At 47.0% G+C, this 27865-nt stretch overlaps 1 protein-coding gene across 1 annotated transcript in view; it reads right to left on the bottom strand.

Moving 5' to 3' along the window:
* Positions 1–5145: 5145 nt before the first annotated feature.
* Positions 5146–27865, bottom strand: part of itgb5 (integrin, beta 5) — a 31043-nt gene continuing 8323 nt past the window's right edge. Inside the window, exons 10-15 of the mRNA XM_084688992.1 lie at positions 23070–23499; positions 9777–9999; positions 9052–9152; positions 7635–7754; positions 7343–7509; positions 5146–6642 (exon numbers count right to left, since the gene is read on the bottom strand). Coding sequence (XP_084545118.1) covers positions 6547–6642; positions 7343–7509; positions 7635–7754; positions 9052–9152; positions 9777–9999; positions 23070–23499 — 1137 coding nt within the window. The 3' untranslated portion in view covers positions 5146–6546. The remainder of the gene's footprint in view (positions 6643–7342; positions 7510–7634; positions 7755–9051; positions 9153–9776; positions 10000–23069; positions 23500–27865) is intronic.

The following is a 27865-nucleotide window of genomic DNA, read 5'->3' as shown; positions in this document are numbered from 1 at the left end:
CTTCACCGCGCTCTCTCAACTGCGTCAAGTCAGCGACGTTGCTTGCTCAACCCTGGAAATTACCATTAGGGACCTGATTTGGTGTTCGAAAGAGTAAACATGTGTACCATGTGTGCATGTCCACCCCTAAATGATGAGATATGAACCTGCGCTAATCATGGCAGAGGCCATGTCTGATAGTTAAGTTAAAGCCTTGAGTTGATATAGCCTGGACACTCTGTATCCTGTATCTCTACAGTATGTTCGATCAAAGAGTAGCCTAGCCTATTGTGTTGTTCAAACTCAAATTAAAGTATTATTTAAAGGAATGTCATGTATCCTATTGGCTGTGGAAACTTCAGTGTGAAGTTTAAGTATAAGAATAAGTAAATATTTGTATTATATATAATTTATATTTAAATATATTTATTATATTTGTAAATATCTGATGAAGGCAAACATGTGAGTTTGACATGTTTTCATATGGTAAACTCACATCTGAAAGCAATAAGGAGCTGTTTCAACCAATGTGCTAGTACTTTTTGCTGGTGTTAAAAAGGGATTGAATACACCGGGTGTATGACAGAAAAAAGTGACCTGTAGTATGTAGGTCACTTTGATGGCAAAGCCTGTGTAATATCTGTGATCCCTGTGGTCACACTTCAGTGAGCATATTTTTGTTTAACCTCAAGTAATAAAGGTGGGTACAGATCAGATGAAAATTGTTCTGAAATGGTTTCATGACAGACAGGAAATTAGGTAGACCTTCTTAATTCCCGAAACTCTGTCAGTTGCACCCAGCGATGTATATTTTGGCTCATAAACATTTACACACATAGACATTTAGACTTTTCTTGTCATGGCTATTCATCTCATTTCCTAGTGTTTGAAACAGTTGAACTATAATTAGTTGCAGCTTTGACTTAATATTAGAACGTATCATATTCATATTTTATAAAATATATAATATTTATTATAATAAACTATGACAATGCTGTATAATCAATGCTTTTGACATTGTCCATATTTATGGTACTGTGAGTATGTCTCAATGTCTCTGAGTAAAAAAAGACATAACCAATCAATCAATCAATCAGAAAAGCTGCCTCAGTGTTGCTCACAGTCAGAACCATCTTGTGTACATTAGTACACAACATGTATATTATTAGGACTGCATGAAAACAGTGTTTGAAGCTAAGAGCAATATAAACCACTGTTTGAGACTGATAAAGTCTGAATCGTTTGATAAAAAAAAAAAAAAGTATCTTCTAGATCAACATGAGCATCCCACACAGGCAGTGAATGAGGGCAGCTGTTTTGAATATATTGTAGTGTAATTACATCCTCCCACATATGTCAAACACGTTCCTGGGTTGTATCCATGTCATTGTCCAGAGTCTTTGTAGGCCTGTGTGGTGTGTTGCTCACTTACTACACATTCAACACACAGGGGAGAGGGATAAGGGCGTCTTTGTTCTGGTGTGTTTTTTTACTATTTTTACTGAGTTGCCCACTCCATGACTTAACATCCTGCCATGCGCCAATCTGGAGGTGGTGCTCAGCGTTAACACACACGTGGCATATACTCACAGGCATGAATTCACACACACACCCTCACATACAGTATATATACACACTACATGCACATACATACACATTCACACACACACACACACACCGCTAAGGCAAGGCCACATATGGCAGCAAGACAGTGAGCCTAATCACACTTTCTTTCCATTCCCTCCCTTAACCTTGTAGGAGGGCCCCTCTTGTTTGCCACCCGCTCTCAGCTCATGCTGAAAGAAGAGAGAGACTCATCCTCCTGCAAGGGCGTTCAAGGGAGTTACCGGGAAGCCTGCTCATTTTATTGTTTCGACCGACGAGAGCCAAAAGTATTTAAAGATGACACAAAGCACTCAATTTCCATTGATTTATTTAGTGTTATGTCATCTCTAAGCCACTATTATTCTCTCACATACTTTTCCATCAGTAGATGGCGACATGAGACAAGAACAGGTCGTGAGACAACAGTTTGTGGTCTTGAAAGGTTCACAGATGAGATAACGTCTACTGACCAACAGGGGGTGCTACATGATGGATAACTGCCCATCGTATGTTGTTTGACCATCTTGCAATGTAATATAGGCCTACCCTCATGCAAAAACGAGTCTGCCATTTTTAACATTGCATTGAAATTTGCTGCTCAACAGAATTACAATGGACAGTTTGCTGATATCTCCTGATCAAAATAGTATTCCGCGTTAAAAGCTGCTTAACAAACAGACATAAACAAACGATACAGGCTCATACTTATATCTGAATGATGGAGCTAAACGGGACAATGCAAGCATCAGGAAGGACAGAATTATACCCAATTTATGTCCACGTCACATTTTGGTGGGCTAATGAGGATGTCATGGCCCACGGAGCTTTTGTGAAAGTGAGCCAGCATGACACGCTCTGCTGAACAGAACACAGTTCTCTGTTGGCATGGAGGACACACGTAGCTGCAGCACTTCTTTAGTGTCGCACATATGGAGGCATGTGGATGCCAAGGGAGAAGCCTGGCAATGGGCAAGCTGATGACACACAGTCCTGTGTGGAAATCAAACTAAACCTTCAGCATGCCCTCTGGATTGTCTTTGGATCTGGACATGGGAACTAGGCCGTATTTTACACAAAGCATTTACATCACAAAGAAATACTAATCCTCACACAAAACCCCCAGAGTTGCTTCATTTCGTATCCCTCCATCTCATCCCCCCACTGCCTGAGCTAGAGCAGTGAAAAAGAAATGTTGCAATATTGTTGTCAAAAGTTAAGTGGGAAAGAATGCCAAAGAAGTTTGCTTCTCATTATGTTTTTTATGGAAGCACTGACATCCTGTGGGGTCAGGCACTGCCACAATATGTCAGGCCTTTGACTGACATGGGTGCTTTAAGCTGTTCGGACAACAAAAGATGCACTGGAGCTAGATAAGTGAGTTAGGCTGAGAAAGAGAGAGAAAAAGAAAGCGCAACGTTGACACGAGAGATGAGATGACTGAAGGTTTTGTGCATGGAATTTCCCTTGTCACATTCCTTTAATTCCAACTTTGTCAATGATTGTCAGTTACTGAAGTTCCCCTCTGAGAGAGAGCAGCTTGAGATTACAAATGAAAGTGGATGCCTCCAGCTGGTAAATTACATGCATCTGTGCAGCTCTTAAAAGCATATCTCAGTGCACTCTCGCTGTCAGGGGGTATAGTATGTGTCAGGATAAGTGGAAAAAATAGGATGTCAATGCAGCCCAAAATAAAGGAGAAAGATCATTTTTAAAGAAGGAATTGAAACACGCCGAGGACTTCACTCTGATTGCAGTTGACCAGCATAACAGAGTTTGTCAGAACAGTGCCATGAAAGATTAAAGGTTCAGAACAAAAGCATTTTTACAGCAGCCTGTCAACACGCGCACACACCAAAACTCGCCCTCTTACACACACTTTCCAAAGTGCACTTTGTCAGCCCTAACACCTACACTGTCACAATCAAACGTTTGCGGTTCTATTCCAACACCATTCTGAGGAGTATCTTCGAGTTTCTTATGGTACTTCTCCACCCCAGCCCGCCAAATCTCCCTCGGCCTGGGTCTGCATCTCTCTCCAGGGCCTGTCAGTCTCATTGCGATGGCTAATTGAAGTATCGATTCTGTTAATAAGGGTTTGACTTCACGCTGATGACTGAGTTGACCGAAGAGAGAAAGTAGTACTTTATTGATCCCTGAGAGGAAATCGCACTGTTGGGCCTAATCAATAACAACAAAACCCTGAGGCTTCACTTCTGCTCAGCCCAGCCTCAATGAGCACTGTGCTAGCCTGGTCAGCTTCCAACATAGTTGCTGGGGTTTTTCTGGGGTTTTGTTAAGTACAGGGAACATTTGAAAATGACAGATTGTTTGGGGTGGAGGAGAGGGATATCAGGCCAGCTCGCTAGTTCCAATAGGTCATGACAGTCCCAAAGTCCACACTCCATTTTGACAATGCTCTGAGAGCACCATACTTGTCTAACATACTTTGAACAGACTAACCTACTTTTGCCTCAGCTGAAAGCTGGGCTCCGCCCTGAGCCGATGACCTCACATCTGTGTAAGTGGGCTGGCAGCTTCCCTCTCTGCCGGCTCGCCAGGGGAAGAGGCCCCCACCAAAACACCATGAGGGAGGGGGGAAGAGATTTATGACCTCACTGCAGGCTGAAATAACAGACGTTCCATATCTCTGCATCAGTCTTCCCTGTAGAAACTCAGTGTCTCATGCATTTTGCAGGGGAGGGGCGATATGCATGTTCATTCTTACAAAATAGAAAGCACATGTATCAACAGGGGGCTTGTGTATTGCTGTTTTTATTGATTTGATCATGTCCTTTGCTGAGCACAAGTTTGACTACTGTGGTGTGAGTCTACATCTGAAGTAGTGGCCCAGGGAGGTGTAACAGGGAGGTGTAACAGGGAGGTCATCATCCAGGGAGGTGTAACAGGGAGGTCATCATCCAGGGAGGCGTAACAGGGAGGTCATCATCCAGGGAGGCGTAACAGGGGGGGGGGGGCATCATCCAGGGAGGTGTAACAGGGGGGGGGGGGCATCATCCAGGGAAGTGTAACAGGGAGGTCATCATCCAGGGAGGCGTAACAGGGGGGGGGGGGCATCATCCAGGGAGGTGTAACAGGGGGGGGGGCATCATCCAGGGAGGTGTAACGGGGGGGGGCATCATCCAGGGAGGTGTAACAGGGTGGCCATCATCCAGGGAGGTGTAACAGGGGGGGGCATCATCCAGGGAGGTGTAACAGGGGGGGGAAATCATCCAGGGACGTGTAACAGGGGGGCATCACAGAAGGAACAAGCCCACCCTCCCTGTGTGTGAGCAGGGTCAACAGACCACCAGACACTGGGTCTGAGGGGTGGAGTGATTCTTGGTGCAATGTCAGTGAAAGAACATACTCATGTTTTGCACACTCACGGGCAAAAACAAATGGCCAATTCATTACTCTCTCAACATTGGGTCAGTTCCCTTCCCCTCTGCAAACACCAGTGCACATTCATTCCTCACCCCCCACCCTCTTCTTAAATAACCATTGAGCTGCATTTGTAGAAGTCTAATTCAAGAAATCAAGAAGAAAAAAACTTGAGAAATATTTCATTTTCATTTAAGTCTGTCATTTATTGATCTGTTGTATACTTACAGTATGTCCTGTATTGCGGGATATTGCATCCATGAGAAAGGTTCAACGCTGCACAAGAAGACTGTCTGGGACAATTCATTACCCAACATACACAAGTAAGCCCAAGGCAGTTTGAAAGTTTTGAAGTGATTCTTATGGTTGGCACCACACACATGCACACAGAGCGTAACATGCACGCACATGTTGTGAACACACGTACATACACACGCACTTCTTAGGACTACCCCCAAAAGGCCACAGTGCACGTGCCCCTCCAATCTCCTGCCACAGGCCGGTTCTCTGAGGAGCCAGGCTCTGGCCCCGTCTCCTGTGGGAGATGGAGGAAGATGTACACCTATGTCCACAAGGCTGAACACAAGACACATTGCAGTCACGTGCTTGATTCCAAATCAATCCCTTGCCTAGGCTCTATCCGTTTATGAAAATATTTAATGACTTCCTAGATGTTATAGTCGTATGATAACCAATACACCAGGACATGGATGATCCCCTGTCCAGGCCTTTTGGATCTCCAAGCATGGCTGATGGATGATTTGGAAATCAGGGTTAAAGGAGTGTAGCGGGGAGTGCAAAGACAGTGTGACCATAGACACCAAAAGCATATAGTCAGATTAATTTAAGTGACTTTGAAACGGACTCCTATTACCTGCTGTGCAAAACAAGGGTGAGAAGTCTACTGCTCTCCTAAAGTTAGTACCCCATCAGTCAAAAATATGTGCTCTTGAATTTTACAAAATCAACACTTCCTGTCTGTACTCAAGGTATCCACTAGTTAGCAGGGAACTAGGGTGCATAGTTGGCAGCAGGAAAGGCAGTTGACAATCTAAAAAAATATACATACAAATATAAGTCAATGCCTTGCCTGGTCTGTACAAGGTATACTGCTGCTTGCTTAAGAGTTACAGTTTATGTAAAGTTGGCAAATGCACTCAAATAGTCTGTGACAGATAGGGCTTCATAGACTTCTGTTCCACTTCTAACATCCATGTGTTACCAAAGTACACAAACTTGGAGCACATCTTCATCTCTGCCCTTCACACAGGAGCTCCAGGAGTCCTTGGTTCGCAGCTGCTGTGCTGGGTTCCCCCGCTCTGACAGCCTCGTGTCACATGGACCAGAGCAGAAGTCACATCTCATTTCACCACATCACCACAGTCACTGCACTTCCTCAAGAAGGCCACACATTCCCTCTTAGAAAAAGTCCAGTCCATTTCACTTCTGTTTATCAATCTTCCTCAGTGGACCATTGAGTTCATACCCCTGCATTCCCTTCCCACCCCACTTTGTGTTTTTTAATTTTTTATAATGGACCGGTCCTGCCGTGCCCCTCCCCACCACCCCCGTGGTGATGGATCAGTGGACTGCTCCGTTGTAGTTCTTCCCGCACATGTTAAAGTCAGTCTCTACAGGGTAGCTGGAAATGGGCTGCTTGTACAGTGGGTTGGAGGCCTAGGGAGCGAGAGAGAAAACAGGAAGAGAGATAATGGGTCAGGAGGTTCATTAGAATGCACATGATAAAGGAGGTCCAAGTTTCAAGTTAATCCCTGTGAGCCGAATCATTCTCCAACTGACAATTCTAGGAGGCCCAAAGTGAGCTGATGGTTTCAATCAGCACATGACATGTTGTCAGCGGAAGCGTCTAGTTAGATCATGCACAGTGATCGTCCAGTAGTTATTATAGTCATACAGATTGTATCTTACACCACTGCTGCACCATGAGACCTACGGGTGTCTTTTACCCACTCCACAACATATGGGTTCATTTTACTGGGCCAGTGAGAATGTGGGAAATGCTCCAATTGAACATTAGAAGTACACCACAATGTGATTTTATAACCTCTAGCCTACATTCCACAACTCAACATAAAAAAGGTGGACAACATTGACCTAGATGGCAAATAATTGCATCTCAACTGACGACATATGACGACTGATTAACAGCAGTAGTAGTTTAACCTTACGTTTTAGCATTTGAAAAACATTAAAAAGGTGGGCTTGACGTCACTTGTGCCATTTGGGTTTTTAGGACTTCAATCACAGGATGTCCTTGGATCGGCCAATGCTCAATCAAGTCCACTGTGAGACATTTGACCTCCTAACAACCCCATATCCAACTAATCGGTCAGGCAGAGAAGGAAATAACCCTCACCATCTCGTATCGTGCACGGGAGCGCGCGCTCTGGAAGCGGGCAAACTCTCGCCGGTCGTGGAAGGTGATGACCAGCTTCCAGACGGCCAGCAGCACGATGCCAACCAGCAGGATGCTGCCAACCACAGCCAGCAGCACCGTCATGGCGTCGGGCGCGGCGCCACATTCTGAAAGGACAGAACACGAGACCGCCTCTCTGTTACTGCAGTCTCTCCCGTTCAGGTTGATTCTTATGGAGTTGTGAGATGTAGGGATGACCTCCCATGCTACGAGCGCACATGTGTCCACTCACCTGGCTCTTCCAGAGCTGTGAGGACAGATTGTCCGTTGGCGTGTTCCGAGTAAGTGAACTTCATGACGCATTCGTTCTCGGTCTTGAACAAGCAGAGGACGGCGTTGGGGTCCTCCGTTTCTGGAAGCAGAAGAGAGAGAGAGACAATGAGTCTCTATTGCTAAAACAGCTGCCGTTAACGTCAGCTTCAGAGCATGGAGGGAGGCCAGAGAAAGACGGGGGAAAACAAGAGGGTTGCCAGCACCACACACAAACACGGATCACTTTACATAATGTCGAAGATGCATGGCTCGGTTGTGAAAGCGCTCTTGGGATGGGAACAGTCACATTCCACAGCGAGAACAGGACAAGGACATCGTCGCTTCTCCTCCGTTTGTTTGTAATCTTCATTGAAATTCTTCAACGGCTCTGAGGAGACTAGGAAGTGAGAGCACTCCAGTCTCAAGCACTCCGAACCCCCTCCCACAGGCCCCCACGCCTGACGTTTCCGGAATGTACATGTGGAGTTCGTTAAGCAAAGTCAGATGGCTGGAATGGCAGAGAATTCTATGAAAGGCCTCTGATGGTGGACAGACAGACAGGGTCTTGCTGGGGCGACACGGAGGAGGCCTTTAAATAGTTTAACAAGCCTCAGAACCCACCAGCCTCCTCTTCTCTGTGCATACCAGCCAGCATCACAATGCCTTCAAACACAACATTGACTTATTAATATGTACATTCCTAGACACAGGTCTGCCTCCAGGCTGGGGCGAATAAAACATTCAGAAGAGGGGCTCTAAACCCTGGGAGTGGCTCAGTATTCTCCCCGTATTAACCATGACATTAACATATTTAAGCATTTGGAGCTAGAGCAATGCCTTATGGAAGCAGATAAAGACACGTTTGTTTAGATGAGTAGGTCAGGGACAATTGTGTGTGTGTCTGTGGTTTTTTGTCGTGCTCATGTTAGTGAGGAAGTGTGGTCTGCCGAGCTTTTTCATATTTTAATAGGTTGCGTTCTTTGAACATAATGATGGGGTTTGGTTGCTATCGCATGCTATATTGGGGAGCGAAGATGTCCAGTTGGCAATGAGATGCCCAGACTGACACTCGCCAGATAATAACATCAACATGGCTGCCCACTCTTCCTGAAAGCATATCATCATCAGTAATTACAGACACTGCTGTGTGTGCCATCTGTACGTGTGTGTGTGTGTGTGTGTGTGTGTGTATTTGAGTGTGTGTGTGTGTGTGTGTGTATGCGCAGAGGGATCTGGTGAGTTTGGAGTAAGTAACTTTCAACATACAGCAGTATAGGATGTTATGCTATGGTGAGGCTCTACAGAAGGGACTAATCAACAGGGAGTGGAGAGGGTACAGATATAACAGGGCCTGCTGTGTGTGTGCGTGCGTGCGTAAGGAGCAGGGTGGTACTCACTGAGAGTTTCTACTGTGATGATCTTGTCCTTACACAGACGCTGGCAGGTCTGGTTGTCGGCAAGTCTTCCCGTGCTGAAGAGGCGACACTCGATACACTCCCTGGGGGAGAAGGAGGCACATCCACAGGGGCCATTAGACACGGTCGCCACAGCTCAAAACATTCGATGTGTTCCCAGCAAAACCATGGTGACCCGCTATCAGATCATGTCAGAGTTCAAGTCTCAAAGGGCCCCCTTTTACCTCAGTTAAGGAGCCATGTGTGAGTAGGGGGTTTAAGGGCTTACTAATGACAGCACACTGACCTCGACCAGTCCACAGTGCTGACACACTGACACAGCTGAAATCACTGAAAAGTGGAAAAGCATCCTCATTCCGTCAGGTCACCACCGGAATGGGAGTTCTCTTAACTATCTTACTGATGTCCTTGTCTCCCAAAGATATAGTTAGCGGAGGTTTTCCACCATTGACCTTGACTGAAATGTAACCTCTGTTATGGAGGCCGAGTTCAGGCCAAGCTAATGACTCTATGGGGAATAGCTACCATCCCACACTGTTACATCTGTATACTCAAGCTCCAAGTCTGACGTCCACACATGAAGTGTCATGGATGGATATAGATTGCAGTTGATTGCAATACGCTCACAGTTCTAGTGAATAGTTTGGACAGTGGGGCGTAGGTGTGGAAGCCAGGTCTGGTATGAGGCCCCTGTGGGCCTACAGTACCTCTTGGTGCCACAGGCATCGGGGCAGGTGGGGCATTTCTCGCAGGAGTCTCCAAAGGCTCCGGGCTCTGTGCACTGGCAGCGTCCGCACACACAGTGGCCACGGCCGCTGCACGTCTGCCCGTCTTCTGACATGCAGGAGGAGATCTCTGTGGAGCAGTTGCAGTTGTCCCCGATGTAGCCCGCATGACACTTACACTCCCCGCAGTGACACTCCCCGTGACCTGGAGGGAGAGGAGGAGAGGGAGAGGAGAGGTTGAGTAGAGGAAACTTAGCAAAGCAATACCTGACACACAACGCATACATCCTTTTACAATCTGCTTTGACCGTATTCTAACAGACAAACGCAGCCTTATCTTTACATGAAAGCATGTTTCTGTCTGTCAACGATTCAACATTCTGAGGCTTGTCAGCTGGAGAGATGATGTTTGTCAACATACCCTATGTACACAATCTTTTTTTATACATACAATGCACATGTAAAAATACATATTCAATGTCTGTATCAATTAACACATTATTAATGCTTTAAAAACAATGAATTTATTATTAAGTAATAGGACGTCCAAAGCCACCCACAGCCAGCAGTGCCTGGGGGTGTGATGTCACAGTATAGCAGGGTCGATAATCCTTATTCAAACACTGATTAGTCTCAGTGGTCCACTGGCAAACATCTCCCAGCACTGCAACACTGCTCTGAGACAAGGGGAGGCCTTGACGGAGGCTGGGACAGCTGGAACTTCCATGCCAGTTGTTGAAGACCCCACAATGAACACATTCATTCACTTTCAAATGTTGTTGAACATACACTGAGAGGGAAGATAGATGGCGAGGCCTTGTACTACCACTTGTGTTTGACATAACATCCAATATCAGTTTGAGAAATGTACAGCCACCATCCAGAGGAGGTAGTTTTACAATTCATACACTTCCCAGTGGCCCAGACCCAGGCCCTGACCCAAGCCCAGAGGCCCTGACCCAGGCCCAGAGGCCCTGACCCAGGCCCAGAGGCCCTGACCCAGAGGCCCTGACCCAGGCCCAGAGGCCCTGACCCAGAGGCCCTGACCCAGGCCCAGAGGCCCTGACCCAGGCCCAGAGGCCCTGACCCAAGCCCAGAGGCCCTGACCCAGGCCCAGAGGCCCTGACCCAAGCCCAGAGGCCCTGACCCAAGCCCAGAGGCCCTGACCCAAGCCCAGGGGCCCTGACCCAAGCCCAGAGGCCCTGACCCAAGCCCAGAGGCCCTGACCCAAGCCCAGAGGCCCTGACCCAAGCCCAGGGGCCCTGACCCAAGCCCAGGGGCCCTGACCCAGGCCCAGAGGCCCTGACCCAGGCCCAGAGGCCCTGACCCAAGCCCAGAGGCCCTGACCCAGGCCCAGAGGCCCTGACCCAGGCCCAGAGGCCCTGACCCAAGCCCAGAGGCCCTGACCCAAGCCCAGGGGCCCTGACCCAGGCCCAGAGGCCCTGACCCAGGCCCAGAGGCCCTGACCCAAGCCCAGAGGCCCTGACCCAGGCCCAGAGGCCCTGACCCAGAGGCCCTGACCCAAGCCCAGAGGCCCTGACCCAGGCCTAGACGCTCAGGCCAAGGCCAAAGCCCAGAGACCCAGCCAGTGAGTAACACCAGAGAACAACCAGGCCGGCTGCATGAGCTGAGCCACACCACAGCTGGAAGCTCGAGGGTGACTTAGAAGGGTGCCCAGATATTTTGGGACAGCTCAGTCACAGTATTATAGAGGTCAATAACATACACAAGTTAAAAGTGATGCAGCTAGGTTTTTTGGACAGGCCAATCCCAGGAACTGAGGTAGCAGGGCTGTCCAGGGTAGAACAGAAGAAGCACATCTTCTTCCAGCAGAGTTACTGAGGGAATAGAAACTGCGTCTCGCAAGACAACGTTTGAGAGGAGAGAGGAGAGAACCCTGGTCTGGTCTAATCTAGCAGCTTTAATGTAATCCAGGTGTCGGCCTCAGTCAGAAGGATTCTTTGGGGATTAGGTACCTTTAGGAGAACCTAAGTTCATCTGCTTTATAATTACCTTAAAGTGAATGACATAAAGGGTTCTACAACTGCCAATCCCATAGTTCTACAACAGCTGTGGTATGGTGGTGTGTCTATGGGGCAGACCTCCACTATTTCTAGATAATGAATTCCAGTGCTTCCTGGTTCATGGTGAAGATGGATGCAGGCTGGCAGGGGAATGTCGGATGCTTACTAATGTAATTACTGCTATCTGTGTGTGAGTGGATGTTCTTTGTTCAAAATATGGGCAAAGGACAGTAAGCCAGAATAATCCATTACAGAAGAACCTCTATAGAAGTACAGAGAAAAGTTATTTAACTTACATTGTTAAAGTTGTTTCTCTAAAAAGAGAATGAAAGCTTTTTCAAAGTTCTGTCTATTACTGGAGAATTCAAAATCAAGTTGTTTTGCGCATACCAAATCAAGCAAAGAATTGAACTAAATTCTTTCAAATCCATAATAAAATGTAATACAAATGTGCGACATGCAAAAGTCAGAGTACAGGAAATCAAGACTGTAGAATCCGTTTTAAAGAGGTGGAAAAGTTGAGACTGGTCACATTAATCCCTGCGGACGGTCAGAACGGCACACCCAAACCCAGAACGACTGCGGAGGCTGTCGACAGCTCTGTCACCAGCACAGCCACGACTGCAGCCTTCTACCCAGTCCTGACCCCTCCTGTCCTGACACACAGAAGACACACAACCTCATGGGAAAGGAGCTTGAACTCTATGAGAGAAAATACACAGTCAATAGAGTGTATCTCTCCGACAGGGCTAGTCTGAGAGGGCTGATTTAGTGCTTAAACAAGTCATGACCTGTTGCTACTTCAGCTGCTTCTTGAATACCCATGCTAGTCAACCTTGTGTATTTGTGTGTAAATAACAAGCAAGCACTTCCTCTGATAATATCACATCCATTTCCTTCCTTTCATCCAGCCTTGATACCAGTCCATGGGCAGAACCCCATCCCCTCAGACATTTGTTTGGTAATGAGTATTCAGTTTTGTAGATACTGGGTGTACTGGAACGAGGGTATTATCAATAAACGTATAAAAATCATGTTATCATTAAAATGCTCATTTGGACATCCAAACAGGTCCTTTTTCTGATCTAGATTTGGGAGGACACGAGACAAAATACCAACACTAGTCTGTATGTAAACTCCCAATTCTGTAATCATCACCAAATTCCCCTCACGCCTACAACCAGATGTCTGGCGCATGGGCACTAGTGTGTTATGGATCACACCCATTGTTGCCGGGCAGCCTCTCTTCTCTCATTTCTGGGACGTCCTGACATCCACTCCGGCCGCGAGATCACACACAGAGATAAACAGGCGCAGTGACAAGAGGGGTGTGTGTGTGTGTGTGTGTGTGTGTGTGGGGGGGGGGGTCATGGCTGCTGAGTTCCACTCCTGTATTCTAGTCCCTTGCAGCGTGTCGTTCCTTCACGTTTACCCTGACCCGTGCAGCAGCCTGAGCGACACTTATTTCCCCGTCGGCAACCATTTCAAAAGTGTCGGCGACATAAGTATAAATTAGGCTTTAGAAGGCATGACCGTTGTGACCACCAGGAGAAGCTACTGTGTGCCTTGGCTTTGCACATTATGTGACCTAAGATACATGATAGGTATGGGAATTGGGGGACTGAACATCATAGAGGCTAGCTAGGGACCTTGTGTCCTGTTAAGCTCTGCTGAGTCTCTCTCGCTCTCTTTCTGTCTGCTGAGTGGATGTAGGTCACTGCACCCTTCACATCATTGCAACTGTGGCCAAACAATCTTTCCCTAGGTAACAGAGAGAGACAGTGAGTGAGAGAGAGAGACAGTGAGTGAGAGAGAGACAGTGAGTGAGAGAGAGACAGTGAGTGAGAGAGAGAGAGACAGTGAGAGAGAGAGAGAGACAGACAGACAGACAAGAGAGCAAAAAAAAAGAGAATAAAAGAGGCAGAGAAGAACAAAGGGTGGAAGAGACCACCATCTATCCTGTCTCTAAATCTCTGAGCAGGGGTAATTAAGTCAGTCCTAAAGTGGCAGCTTGGTGTGAGAGAGCTCCACCCCCTTCAGCACTGGGGTGCCTTGTGGGAACCGAGGAAGCGCTTCCCTTAGGATGTGGGAGACTGCTGGGTGAAATACAGGACAGGAACTGGTACAGTGTGGCTGACTTTGGGGTTGGATCCATTTTCGGTGTCAAGAGAGGTGCTGGAATTCTGGATAAGTGTGCCTCAGAGTGACTGTTGTCTTTCTGTACTGCGTGCCTGTCTTGCTGTATGTGAGATGAAGTGTCCTGTATGAACGAGAGGAACGGGGGAGAGATTCAGCACGAAAACAGAGAAAGGGTAAACAGACGCGGGTCATTTTTATAAGAGGCCCCCAAAAATAAACAGAGTGTTTCCTCAAGGAGTTATTTTTGTCTGAGGAGTCTGGAACAAGCCACCACTGCAGGCCTGGATTCGTTTCCAAATAGTTCCTGTCTGCCTGTCTCAGAGTCCTGCTTGACTCACCATCCATGTTCTTCTCACGGCACAGAAAAAAGGAGAGAGAAAGAAAGAGGAAAAAAAAAAAAAAGAAAGAGATGGTTAGGGAGGTCAATTGATTGTGTTCAGCTGTGTCCTCTGTCAAAATGCCCAACAACACTTCACCGCTGCTGCCGCTGGGCAAAGGCTTCTACTATAGACCCCTAGCTTTTCAATCGCCATGGCTCTGATGTTACTTTTCAACAATGAGGGAGAAAAAAGCTCAGGCAAACATAGAAGTAGGAAAACTCCATATCCTTCCGAGGAGATCGCTGGGTTGACGAATGGTCATTGCTCAGGAACAGAACTGTGCAATGCCAGAGATGTGTGATACAACTAAGTATGGCCTGTTCACAGTCATGCTCAGTCACAAAGTCCCCTGCAGAGTGCAGGATCAGAGTCATGGAGAACTCAACTTCTCCATGTTGTGACATAGCAGCTTTCTGGTATTTCCAGGCTGAAAGTTACACTGACAAGTGGCAGAAAAGGGCGACGGCTCTCCCTCCCCAAGCTGAAACTAAGACCTCTCCTTCAGAGGCATTGACCATGTCCCGGTCCAGTGGTGTGTGTGTGTATATATATATATATATATATATATATATATATATATATATATATATATATATATATATATATATATATATATATATATATATATATATATATATATTTGTGTCTGCTACTCCCTCCCTCCCAATGGAAAACATGCCCTCTGACTTCCAGGCCCCTATATGCAACAGGAAGCAGGCATCCATTTCCTGCTCTCAGGACAGTGGATACGGACAGACCTTGGTGGAATACTATTTGTGTTACAAATCTTTACATTTTTGATATTTTTTGGCTTTTGGGGCAACTTTTCTTTGTATGTTTAGGTGGGCCAAGGATACAAAGTACTGTGTACATAACGGAACATTGAAAAATGGAAACACATAAAATGTATATTGTAGGCTGAGAACAGGACATGGTCTTAAAGCTCATTCATGGAGTCCAATCCATTTCAAAGATTCAGATCAATCTATTATAGCACTCATTGTGCTTGAGAACTGTTTGGAACACTGACTTTAATGAGGGCTTAGACAGCAGAACAATATCACTTTGACCACACAATTTAATCATACGTTTTTGAATTAGATTTTATTGCAGAGGCTTTTTTTGGTGCTGTCACAAAGAGCTGGCTCAAAGAGTTGTATTAGAGGGACCACAGTAAAGGGTTATACTATGTTAAAATGGCTAGTGGTTGAGCCATGTCTATTAGGTGGTTCCTTTATACGTCTCTGCTTGGAAAACACGCAGCATGTTCATGTACAAGCCGAGTTAGGAGAATACAAGGCACTGGATTATTTGTATGACTCGAGGCCATGGGAAGTTTGCTGCTGTATAGCGACACCATACTGAATTATACCACAGAAGAGGAGTTTGAACTGAAGCTAAAATATACAGTACCTTTTTATGGTACAAACATTAAACACAAACACACACACCAATCCTTACATCAGCACACAGCAGAAGGAGATAGAGATGCCATCGTTTCAAGGAGTAAAAAAGCCCATAAACGGCTGATTTGGCCTGTCTGAAGGGACATAAGATGTCAGTGAAATAAAGCTTCATGCAGTGGCACACTGAACAGGACAGGACAATGTTGCTCTGAAATTAAAAGATTTCGGCTGCCACCGCCACGGGCCCATTCCATCGAACACAGACATAATAGGCGTGAGTTGTGTTACAGTCTTCCTTTGTTGATCTGTGAACTACATCCTGAAATGCTGCAGTGGGATCAGAGCTTATACAATCCTCAACAAAAGCAGACAGTACTGAAAAAGGCTCTCTGTGACGTCTCCCGATGTACACAAAGTCAACGCTGGTCAGATTTGACAAAAAAGCAGATAACTGGAGATGGGGGGGGTCACATAAAATAAAACTTTCATCTGGAGCATACAGTCTGTGCACTATTAGAGTTGTCATAACAAAGTGAGAGAGTGACTGAGTGAGTGAGAGAGTGAGTGGGCACAGGAGGAGATGTGTGTCGCCCACTCGGTCTGCTAAACTGATCCACTGCACGTTCCTAACAGTTCCCAGCTGTATTGCTGTTCAAACCTTGCATTTGGCTCTGCCCTGCGTGCGTGTGTTATAGTTTTCATGTTTATTGGATGTGAGCAATTTGTTCCCCCTCCAGGCTCCGCTCTAAAGCGACTGCCACCTCTGTCAGCTTCTGATTTAAACTTACTTCAAACTAAATATTTCTCTTGTTCAAGTAAGCAGGCCAGGACAAGCTCTTTCTTTTACGCTCAGCTAAGTCACATTTTAAGATCAGGACAAGACCTAATCCTGCAATTTAAACACACATTCCAATCTATTGTGCTCAATCTGTCATGTTACATAACATTATACTCTCATATGATTTCTGCTGCTTTAAAAAAAACAAAGACAATGGGATTTGATATAGCCTGCATTGATGGCACCCACTCCCAACCTTTTCATCTTCAAAACAGGTCACAGAGTTCTTCAACCCAATAAAACTCACAGAATTACTGCAGCTGACTGTAACTACAGTTATTGACAGCCCTTCCTGACAGTGTTGACATGACAAACGCCACAGAGATTACAGATAATAGCCATTATTTTCCAAGCACATCCAGGCAACAACAGTGCTCTCCCAGTTAGTTTTCAAATCCACCTAAAATTTGATTAGGACTGTGGCCAGACACTGTGGTTTGAGATTGCCTAATGGCTGCTTTTTGCGTGCACTGGCCAATGGTTTTGCCTGTACTGACTGCTGAGTGTGCAGGTTTTAAAAACCTCAGTGTTTGTGTATGCGTGCGTGCATCCACCACACTTCCTTTAACTTGAACAGAAAATGTAGTTTTTAAACCTCATCCATTAGAAGAGGTTCCCATCATCAGGCCTCAACTTGGCCTTGTAAACGTGATCTCCTGCCGTTCAGGTATAGAATCATGAACTGACATGTACAGCCTTACAAGCCTGCCTGGTCCCCAGTGTCTGTTTACCTGACAGAAACTTCTGAGAAAGAGAGACCGACTGAGAGTTAGGCTTGCCGTAGCACTCTGACGGAGGTGCCTTGGGGCTACACACTACGCTTCTTAAAAGTTGCTATTTGGACAGCTGCGTCTTTTGAACTTCTTCAGGCAGCAACAGTTCTGGTAAGAGTCCGAGTCCACAGCCTGGCCCAATGACCTGTGGGGACTCAGGGGGCGGAGTCTCCACCCAGAACCTCCCGCCTCCACAGAGCCACACACAGGGCTAGTACCACTTTAGTGTAAGTTGTAAAAACACACAAGAGCCCACAAAATGAAAACCAAATACTCTATTGTACCTGAACTGTACCTATTCAGACTCAATTTCCGTCCCTCGTAGCTATCCACTTGGGCCAGTTGAGGCAAATCTTGCTTTAAGTAAACGTGGGAACAAGGAAGCCTTTCTTACATGATTGGCCTGACAACAAGGGGGGGGGGGGGGGGGGAGAGAGAGAGCGAGAATCAAAAGGCAACACCTAGGCAGCTTTGCTTTTTATTACCCTCGTGCATGGCAGACATGATGTACCTGCCGTGTATCATGAAAGACGGAGGCCAGAAACCACCACAAAATGAGAGGAAAGTCTTTCTATTGCTCTGTTCAACCACATCTGACGAATAAGGAACACAATTAGACTGAAATTCCAACATTAACCAGAAGTCAGGAGTTCAGGTCATGGTCAGGTTCAGTCTCGTCCGAGACTAAACTAGCATCCGGGGCTTGCCTTACCTCGGGGCCACAGGGAAGCTATAACCCTGGGGCTGGACAGGTAGCATCTTTATTAGTCACCAACACTAAACCACACAGGCAAGGCTCTCAGGATGCAAATGGCTCTCAATTCTACATTTAATTCTATTTATAAGAACCCAAGACAATACGCCTTACACAGCATCACACAATATATCAGCTTGGGGAAACAAATTATATTTTCACAAATATTATTTCTCGGGACCCTTCTGGTTGACATTTTTGTCGAAGATGGGTTTTTAAATTCATGTAACGAGCAACTCTTAAGCCCTGTGTAGTGAAAGCGTAATGAGCTTTCTGCCAGACATTAACTAAGAGCAGGTTTACTAATTGCTGTGAGTTCAACTCACAACAAATAAAACAAATCTACTCCACAACCACTATGCCAAAACCCTTTATGAAGTGCTTAACCTTATGGAGACTGAGTTTCTGCTTATTCTTATTGAGAAACAGAAGCTAGACTCGCACCCTTTGGCTAATACTCTTAATATTAAAGATGGCGCACATGACACGTTTTATCCTCCGTTTCAACTTGTCCAGGCTCTGGTTGGGCCTATCAGTTTGCTGTCTCCTACTAATCCCTCAGTACATGGCCTGCAGGCCAGGATCTCATCCAGAGACAGAGGATCTCACGACTTTCCCAACCCTCCTTTATTTTCCTTTCCGTCCCTGGCCTTTCATGTCATTCTCACAACAGAACAGGGGGATTCAGTTAGGACAAGCTACATTGTCAAACGGGTCTCTTTGGGTAAGCAAAGCCATAAACTGCAACATATGTTTTGAATGGGAAAACTCAACTCTTACAAACTAGCAATCATGACAAGATATAGCGGGGGTCCTGACAGAGTCTCTCTTTGATACGATAAAGCACGGCCAAAGCAGTCGCACACGCCAGGCACATGCATGCACAGACACACACATACATACATGTTCCCACTTACCCTCATCACCCATCATTTGGGCACACAGGGCTCTGAGCCTGCAGATTTATTTTTAGGGAAAGGGGGTTTGTGGGTGAACGTGCGAGTCTGGAGAATGAAGCCAGGCTATTTCTGGTGCGCGCAGCCCAGCGGTTGGATTGTTACCCAGAACACACAGCAGATGTGAGGCAGCGGGGGACTACACATTCAAGGTTTACTGAGGCTACATAACAAGCAGCTGACAGTTCTCTCGTGTGGACGTAGAGTCAGATGGCTGAGCGGTGAGGGAGTCGGGCTAGTAATCAGAAGATTGCCGGATCGATTCCCGATTCCCCGCCGTGCACAATGACGTTGTGTCCTTGGGCAAGGCACTTCACCCTACTTGCCTCGGGGGGAATGTCCCTGTACATACTATAAGTCGCTCTGGATAAAAGCGTCTGCTAAATGACTAAATGTAAATGTATTCACACACAAACCTTTTCACTCACTCTCAAACACTAAATTAAACGTATTCCTTTTATGTAACCAAAACAGCCTAATTCTCTCCATACCGTCTATCTGCCTGCACTTACATCACCTTGTAGATATCCTGACAGACTGAACACGCACACCACGGCCTTGGGATAGCATGAGACAGCGAGACAGAGACAGAGAGTCTATGAACACAAGGTCAGATGACCCCCCTCCCCTCCCATCACACTGACACCGCAGGCTCCTCTCTCCCCTCACTTAAACACACACACACACACGCACGGCTACCTCATTATTCAAACCATCGTGTCCCACTGAAGTCTTAAGGTTCCTGACCCATGATCTCTCCCCGCCATCTCCTGCATGTCAGACCTTCCATCTGCAGAGGCTGATTACGGATTAGCGCTGAGGAACGCGCTCTCTGGGGCTCCCACTGGCACGCACCAAAGGGTGCACCTCCTCTGCTCCCCTCCCCCACTGGCACACATCAGAGGGTGAAGGAGGGAAAAACAAAACACACCGAAGAATTGAACTCTGTGTACAAATCACTACTCCAGTTCCAACAATGGTTTTTCCCAAATGTAGGGAAAAGATACACCACTACTTTCAACACCGATTTCGGGGGTTTAGGGTGTAACTGAGCAGCTATGTAATGACGGTGGTGACATTGACACATCTGTGGCTCCAGAGAGGGACTCTGTAGTGGAGAGACTCAGCAGGCAGACTCTGTAGGGGCCTGGCTGGCTGCTACTAGTGAACTCCAGCTTCAGAGCAGCTGACAGAAGCCACAGCTGGGTGTGGAGTGTGGCCTGCCTGCCTGCCTGCCTCTGTCCTTCTCACACTCTGCTCTGACTGGGCCAGAGCAAACAGCAGCATGGTTGCTAGGACGCCATCAAAGACGATCCTCAGTCCCCAGAGAAGAAGGCCTCACCAGAGCCAAAACAAAAAAGCTTCAGAATGTGCGTATAGAAGTGAAGGGACAAAAGGAAATACACAACACAATAAAATTAAACCCTTTACAAATCCAGTCTTGGAGGTTAACTAGCTGTTGAGCAACATGAAGTGTCTGTTCTGTCCAACTGCTTTAAAGAGTAGCTTGGTTAAAAAAAAAAAAAAAAAAAAAAAAACACTAACCTTTGGCTGTGTTTACTACAGGGCCCCCACCAGCCATCCCATACCAGCCCTCCCCATAGTCCACACAGCTGTCTTTTATTGACTAACAAAAAAGCCTTATCACCTAGCAGGAGTCCCTGCATGCTGTTTGGCCCAGTGACACAGTAACCCAATCAGGGAGATGAAGTCAGAGTCCAAACCCCAGACAGGACTAGGCGGCTTTCACCCTCAGGTCTGAGACGCTAGGTCACAGCCTGGAGAGGAACACGATAGTTCAGAATCCTGCGGCAACGGTGAGGCAAAAGGCAGAGAATTTCACACACATGGTTTTCATATCACATCTACCTAGGTTGTATGTTGCCATATGAGCATTCCACAAACAGCACCCTGCTGAACGCAGCACACATCTCCCACCCCTGGGTCATTCATGGAGCGCCATACCGGCATCGACAACCCGGGTCTCGCAGACGACTCAAGGCCTATCCATCAACACTGTCACCCTCTGCTCCAGCCTCCTCAGACATGAACGATGACTGACACAGGTGAGTTCCGACCAAGCTGGGTGTCAGATGGACAGGCGGATAGCCTGCTGGAATGACCCAACAAAAACAACACTCCCGAGATGAACACTTCCAGACCTTCCGATTGAGAATCTATTTCATTAGATGTTTAACAAAGAGAGCTCGTTTAGGACACCGTGCCAACTGATTTCCAGCTTTATTTCGTGCTGAGCCTTCTAGCCGTTTGTCAGCGCAAGTTCTGGAACTCAGTCCAAACCTCCTCTCTTCTGAGGAAAGAAGCTGCAAAGCAGCAGAGCGTAACCAAATCCAAACAGAGAACAAAACCATTTACAGGGTATTTTACTGCATACAGAGGTTGAGAACGACCTTCATAATAAAATCAGTTTGTCTTTACAGGGCTGGAGTACCTCATTTATTTTACAAGATCGGTTTATACACCCTGACAATTAACGGTGTTACCAATTAACAGTGCCAGCATAGTAAAGAAAGCGAGGAGAAGTAAAATGGTAAAACCGAAACTCGTTAATCACCAGGGCCAACCAGGCAGAGTGGAAGAGGAGGAGGAGAGAGACAAAAAGAACAAGCCATGATGAAGTGAACTGGACTGTTAACATTTAATGGCTTGGCCGGCTTATCTTATGGACGACCGACCAACAAACAATCAAACGTTTTGTATCTGTCCGGCCTGCCGAGTCTCGCTGACTAAACGAAACACACTCTTGCACCGAGTATAGATACATAGATGTTAGATAGGCCCTGCCATTGTGTCAGGGTGCCCAGGGAGACAGGGAGCCCTGTTACAAAGCCTCCTCTGTGGTTTTAGTGGAACAGTCGTTGGCTTGGGGGGGAGCCAGAGGGCTTCTTTCCAGCAGCAGGTCTCCACCCAGAACACAGTAAGGCTTGGACCCAATGTTCTGGGAACCCAATAGGCCGGCCTATTTAGTATGTAGGCTAGCTGTTGGTGTTAGCTACCCCAGGCAAGCCTGCTCTGCCTGATGATGCCAGGTCCCAGCTATCTGGGATAGACCCCGAGACAGGGCCACGCTACTACGGTTGACACACATGCATCTTTAACCAGAGGAGAATATTAAATGAAAAATTAGAACATTAGAATGCAGCTCAGGCCTCAGATCTCTTAAACCCAACTAGCTAGAGGATTAGCTAAGCAGCTAAACCTCAGCCTCAGATAAATACTTTTACAACAAAACACTGCAAACAAACTAAAAACACCAACTCCCTTTCTTTTTATTGTCTTGGGAATAATGGTAGCGTGAGTCAGACAGACAGTGAACGGGCCTATGTATGTAATAGCAGAAAAACTGATAAAGGTTGCTGAAAAACATAGCCTAGTTCCATTCACAATACTTGGAATATGTCCTGTTGGAACTCATTCTTGAACAGTGCCATTCCAACTCTCCAGGGTCCTAACGCACTCTGTATCAAGACCAGCCAGATCCCAGAGGCGCACAAACACAGAGTTTAAAGTGAACTAACTGCAGCCACCCTTTGAACATTTGGAGTCTTGCCAGAACCATTACAGGTTCTAAAGCATTTCAAGTCTGCTAAACCACAAAGACACACCCTGCACAGGTATGGTTGAGTGCTAACAAAAATACAGTTCACGTTCAAACACACTTTATAGACACACCTGCAGGGTAGACCTGTAGTGGGGGATACTACACTTGCAACCAGCTGTTTCCTCTCATAAACGCAGCGTTCGTAGTAATGTGGCAACCCAGTTTACCGCTTCTACTCAGCACCTGTCCAATCAAACACTGCACCTCATTAAATATATAGATTCATCAGTCCATGTTCCAACATGCCCAAAACAAAAAAAACATCAGTTGTTACCACAAATCGTGTAAAAACCTAATAAGTTACTATATAATAAACAACAAACATGTCAAACTGTCCAAATACAATAGTGCAGCCTCCGGGGCTGACCACGTTTGGTCCTCACCTGAGCACAGGATGCCTTTGTGGCGGGCACAGGAGAAGTCGTCGCACTCGCAGAAGCTGCCGTAGATCTTGCCAAACTCGGACTCGTAGCACAGACACTGGTTACAGCTGCACTCTCCCCGCCCGCTGCAGGTCTGCTTCCCCTCCGCCTCCCGGCAGGCGCTCAGGTACAGGCTGCCCGCGTCGCCCTCCTGGCACTCGCAGCGGGCGCCCAGGTAGCCCGGCTCGCAGCGGCAGGTGCCGCAGGTGTACGCGCCGATGGAACTGCAGCGGGAGCTGTTGGCCTGGGTGAGGCCCGTGCAGCCACAGTCACATTTGTAGTCGACAGACACCTCGAGGCGGTCCTTGAAGCCCACGGGCCTGATGGTGAAGCTCTGCTGAGTGCCGCGGGGAGGGCAGTTCCATGAGTCCACGCTCACTTTGAAGGACACCTGGGACAGTGATCAAAACCAAAAGGGTCAAAATAGAACCAATTATTCAACTGGATGTGTGGGATCTTTCGGATTTTGACTGTACACTTTAGACAAAACACTCAGACAATCGCCTGAGAAAGAGCAATCTTGGAGCGTTTTGAACAAACATTACAGCTGATTAAATAATAACTGTGACCGTCCATCTATACAGAAATATACAGACAGCATGACCCAGATATATCACAAGCTTTATCTTTTATACAATAGCCAGATGGGCTGGGCAGCCGGACTGTGAAAGTGAACTGTGCCTGACCCTGGCTGTGTTTACATATCTGTCCTTATCTCACAGAGGAGACGTCAGAAGAAATCTTGAAGTGGCTTGGAGTCATCACACACAATTAAAGCAAATGGCTCACGTCCTCCACCCAAATGATTGCTTTGAGGGAAGGAAGTCATTCGAAGAGACACCACCTTCCCTCTTGCCTGTCACATGAGCTAGCGTTAGTTAGTGTTCTCCCCTGCAGAGCAGCTTGCCACGTCCAGTGTTGCCTATCCTGAAGAGCGGAGAGTGTTTTCCTCTTGTTAGATGGGCTGTTGTGTCCGATCTCACATATAAACAAATACAATCATAACCCCCCCCCCCCCCCCAATATCTGTGCATGGGCCTTATGCGGGAGTTTTCACAGCTTACAAAGAATTCCATTGCAAAGAACTTTTTAACTAATAAATATACAGAATGTCTGGAGATGTTGGAGGCTGAGGGGCTAGAGGAGAGGTTAGAGGCTGAGGGCCAGAGGAGAGGTTAGAGGCTGAGGGGCTAGAGGAGATGTTAGAGGCTGAGGGCTAGAGGAGGCTAGAGGCTGAGGGCTAGAGGAAAGGTTGGAGGCTGAGGGCCAGAGGAGAGGTTGGAGGCTGAGGGCCAGAGGAGAGGTTAGAGGCTGAGGGCCAGAGGAGAGGTTAGAGGCTGAGGGCCAGAGGAGAGGTTAGAGGCTGAGGGGCTAGAGGAGAGGTTAGAGGCTGAGGGCCAGAGGAGAGGTTAGAGGCTGAGGGGCTAGAGGAGATGTTAGAGGCTGAGGGCCAGAGGAGAGGGAATATGCTAAGCTTTGAAGTCCACAGCAAAGTGCCCCATCTGTCAGTGAGTCAGTCAGCCTTTAGTGAACCCCAAGCCAAACACTCTTTCAAATCCGTGGCTTGCTGATATTGGCAGCAGCTAGTGAACACATGGACCTGCATTCACCAGGGAGAGAGAGCATCATTCTGTCACTCAAAGAAGACTGTCTTCCTTGGCATCAATCTTTCACCTTCTCTTTTCCTTCAGAAAACAGCTGACTAAGTGTGGGGGGGGGGGGAAGGGGGGAGCACAGCTGCAGTCTGTGTCCGTCAAAACAGTATAACGGTGTCTTGGAGGAGCAGGCTATGGCTGCTAAATGACTAAATGTAATGTATGGCATCAGAGCTGTGAGGTGGGCAGTGGATAGTATCAGAGGGAGAACATGGGGAGGGAAGAGCCCAGTGAGTAAAGCACATGGCGTAGGCATGGCGGTCCTTTCTGCCTGAGCTCCACTATGGGGCAGCCCAGCACGGGTCTCTTAACGAGCTAACAAGAGGCCAAATTGGATTTACTGAACATGTGAGTCACGAGGAAGCCAGTCAGCTCAACCATGTGGCTTGTTAGGCCAGCGGGATGCTGGAGTAAAGGGGAGGGGGATGTGTGTGGGTGGGGTGGGGGGTGGAGCTGTGAGTGGGTGTGGGTAGGAAGGGGTGAGGAGAGGCAGGGAGGGAGGGGAGAGAAGCAGGGAGGTGAGGAGAGGCAGGGAGGGAGGGGAGAGACGCAGGGAGGTGAGGAGAGGCAGGCAGGGAGGGGAGGAGAGGCAGGGAGGTGAGAGACACAGGAAAACAACCAACTTTTCGAAAGAGAGTTCTGCCTAACAGCTGGTTGATGAGGAAATGTAGCACAAATGATTAGCAATGAGGAGATAGAGGAATGAGAGGCTTGAGGGGAAAGGCAATCAGGTGTCTTTACAACACATAAGGAATCAGTGCTTTCCTCTCTGTTACACTGACAGACAAGCAGTGTACAGCCATCCCTGCTACTTATGAACCCACACACTCTCCCACACAATTATTATCTTAAAGGCTTTGTGTTTATTTCTTGTGTTTTCAAAATGCCTCTGTAAACTTTGAGACTCCAGTTAAGGGGCTCAGTTGAAGAATCCTTATTGCAATGGACGAAGAAATAACATGACATTGATATGATAACATAGGTCACCATGCAATTAATCTAGAAATGACAAATTTAATTTTTTGTCTCTTGCTCTGTAACTACCTCCTGCAGGGGCCGGGATACTGTTAGGGACTCTGAAGTTGCCCATTCCATTTCAAAGAGTAAATGGTGGGTCCAACAAAAAAAATCGCTGGGCTGACATTAGTTACCATGCTCTTTGTTCCAGCATGGAGTCTGGTTCCACCCAGCCCCCGGACTACCTTTGTGTGAGGTCATTAAAATGCGTCAGGCTCAGTGGCGAGGTTGCAGAGAGCTGTGACTGACACCTGGGCTCTCGGCTGCAGCATGTCCTCTGTGGGGGGGTGGAGGGGCTGCCACCTTGGAACACTTGTTGTATTCTTGGAAAGAGGCAGTCAAAGGCTATAGTGGTTGAAGCTAATTTACAAATGAGCCTGGGGCATTTGAAATCAGACAGGCTAGCACACGCTAGCATCCTGGCATTTCTTTTTCATATGAATGTAGTGAATCTATACAAACGCTGTTGGAGTGAATCCACTCAGGGGCCCCTAACACAAAATGCAGCCCCCCATGTCACCCTCACCCCTCTATAGACAAAGCCCAGAGTTGGGATCTCCACCCTGGCCTTGAAGACAGGGGCTTCGCCTATTCACTGGCATACTTCCCCAGCTCCCACAGCCTTCCACCTTCATCCCCCATCCTTACATTCAACCAGACAAACAAGAAACTGGGCAGGGAGACACTGGGGCATGAGGGAAGAATTCCACAGGGTCAGCACTCTGCGTGGTGGCGTGTACAAAGTAGCCCCATCGCTGCTGTTTCAATAGATCTTGTGCAAATCCTCTCCGAGATCCTTCTGGAAGGGTGTCGGGTATAGGGATTTGGAGCAGCGGGGCGGAATACAAAGCGATTGAGAAATGCAGTGATCCTGCATCGTCTATGGTCGTCTGACCTTGGCTTTTGTTGGCTTAAAACAAATAAAGAATGCATTCCATGTAAAATAGGATAAACATGTCCAACATAGGCCCAAGTAAATTCCCTCCCTGCCAGTTAAATTAGCCCAACGGTTCCCTCCTCCACACACTGCCACATACCCTCCTTCACACACTGCCACATTCCCTCCTTCACACACTGCCACATTCCCTCCTTCACACACTGCCACATTCCCTCCTTCACACACTGCCACATACCCTTCTTCACACACTGCCACATTCCCTCCTCCACACAAAAAAGTGACCTTCCCCGAAACCAATGCTGCCATGTTTTCTTCACCTCGCCTTTCAGTGAGCCGTCCAGGATAACATCTCTGTAGAACAAAAGCATAACTGAATCCAAATGACGTTCAGCCAAGAGTAAGGCAAAATATGCAAGTCTTCAGGCTCTCACGGCTACCTTCGTCCATCACTACGGAAAGGACCACTGTCCACACCTTTCATTAACTATAAACCACATTCCCAGTCAGAGAATAAGACTGGCCAACAGAACAGCACAAGTTCCAAACCTGAGAGACCGAACCCGAGAGATTAAATGACCAATATCTCTTCGATCTGGATCCTGGCCATGTTAGAGTGCTGTCAAAATACCAGTGTGATGACTGAGCAGTGTCAGGATCCGTTTTTCAATAACAACAGCTAGCAGATCCAACAAGGTTTGTCAAGATGGTGACAAGCGAAACAACATGCTGTTCGCAACTATCGAGAAGGAATGAATCTAGTCAAGTGTGGATTGAGAAGAGGCTTACATGTTTCTGCCAGTGACTCAGGCTCAACTGGGCTAGGAGCAGGAAGCCACAAGAGAATGAACACATTATTCCTACTGCCTTCTTCAAAACAAACTGGAATTTTGGGTGCCTTAGTACTGTTCTTTGGCGGTCACTGGATTCAGTTGTCAGTTCAGTTTGCCTGTGATGGATGCACTACCTCCCTGGTGCAAAACACAGAGCATTTTCATGATTCTTACAAGATTTTAAGTCTTAGTCATAACAGCAGAACTAAAAATATAGAGTTTAACTTTAAAAAGAGACACATGAACATGGTAAAGCACATGTGTAAGCAACATGACCAAACGCTGCTGTCCTTGAGTAGCCTCTACGATGCTTACAATGTAGCTACAGCTCTCCAGAATTTTGCTATTTGCCTGGTC

Source organism: Hypomesus nipponensis, chromosome 23 (genome assembly GCF_054491055.1).
Source record: "Hypomesus nipponensis isolate SF chromosome 23, ASM5449105v1, whole genome shotgun sequence".
Taxonomy (NCBI): domain Eukaryota; kingdom Metazoa; phylum Chordata; class Actinopteri; order Osmeriformes; family Osmeridae; genus Hypomesus; species Hypomesus nipponensis.
This window is presented reverse-complemented; position numbering and strand designations above follow the sequence as displayed.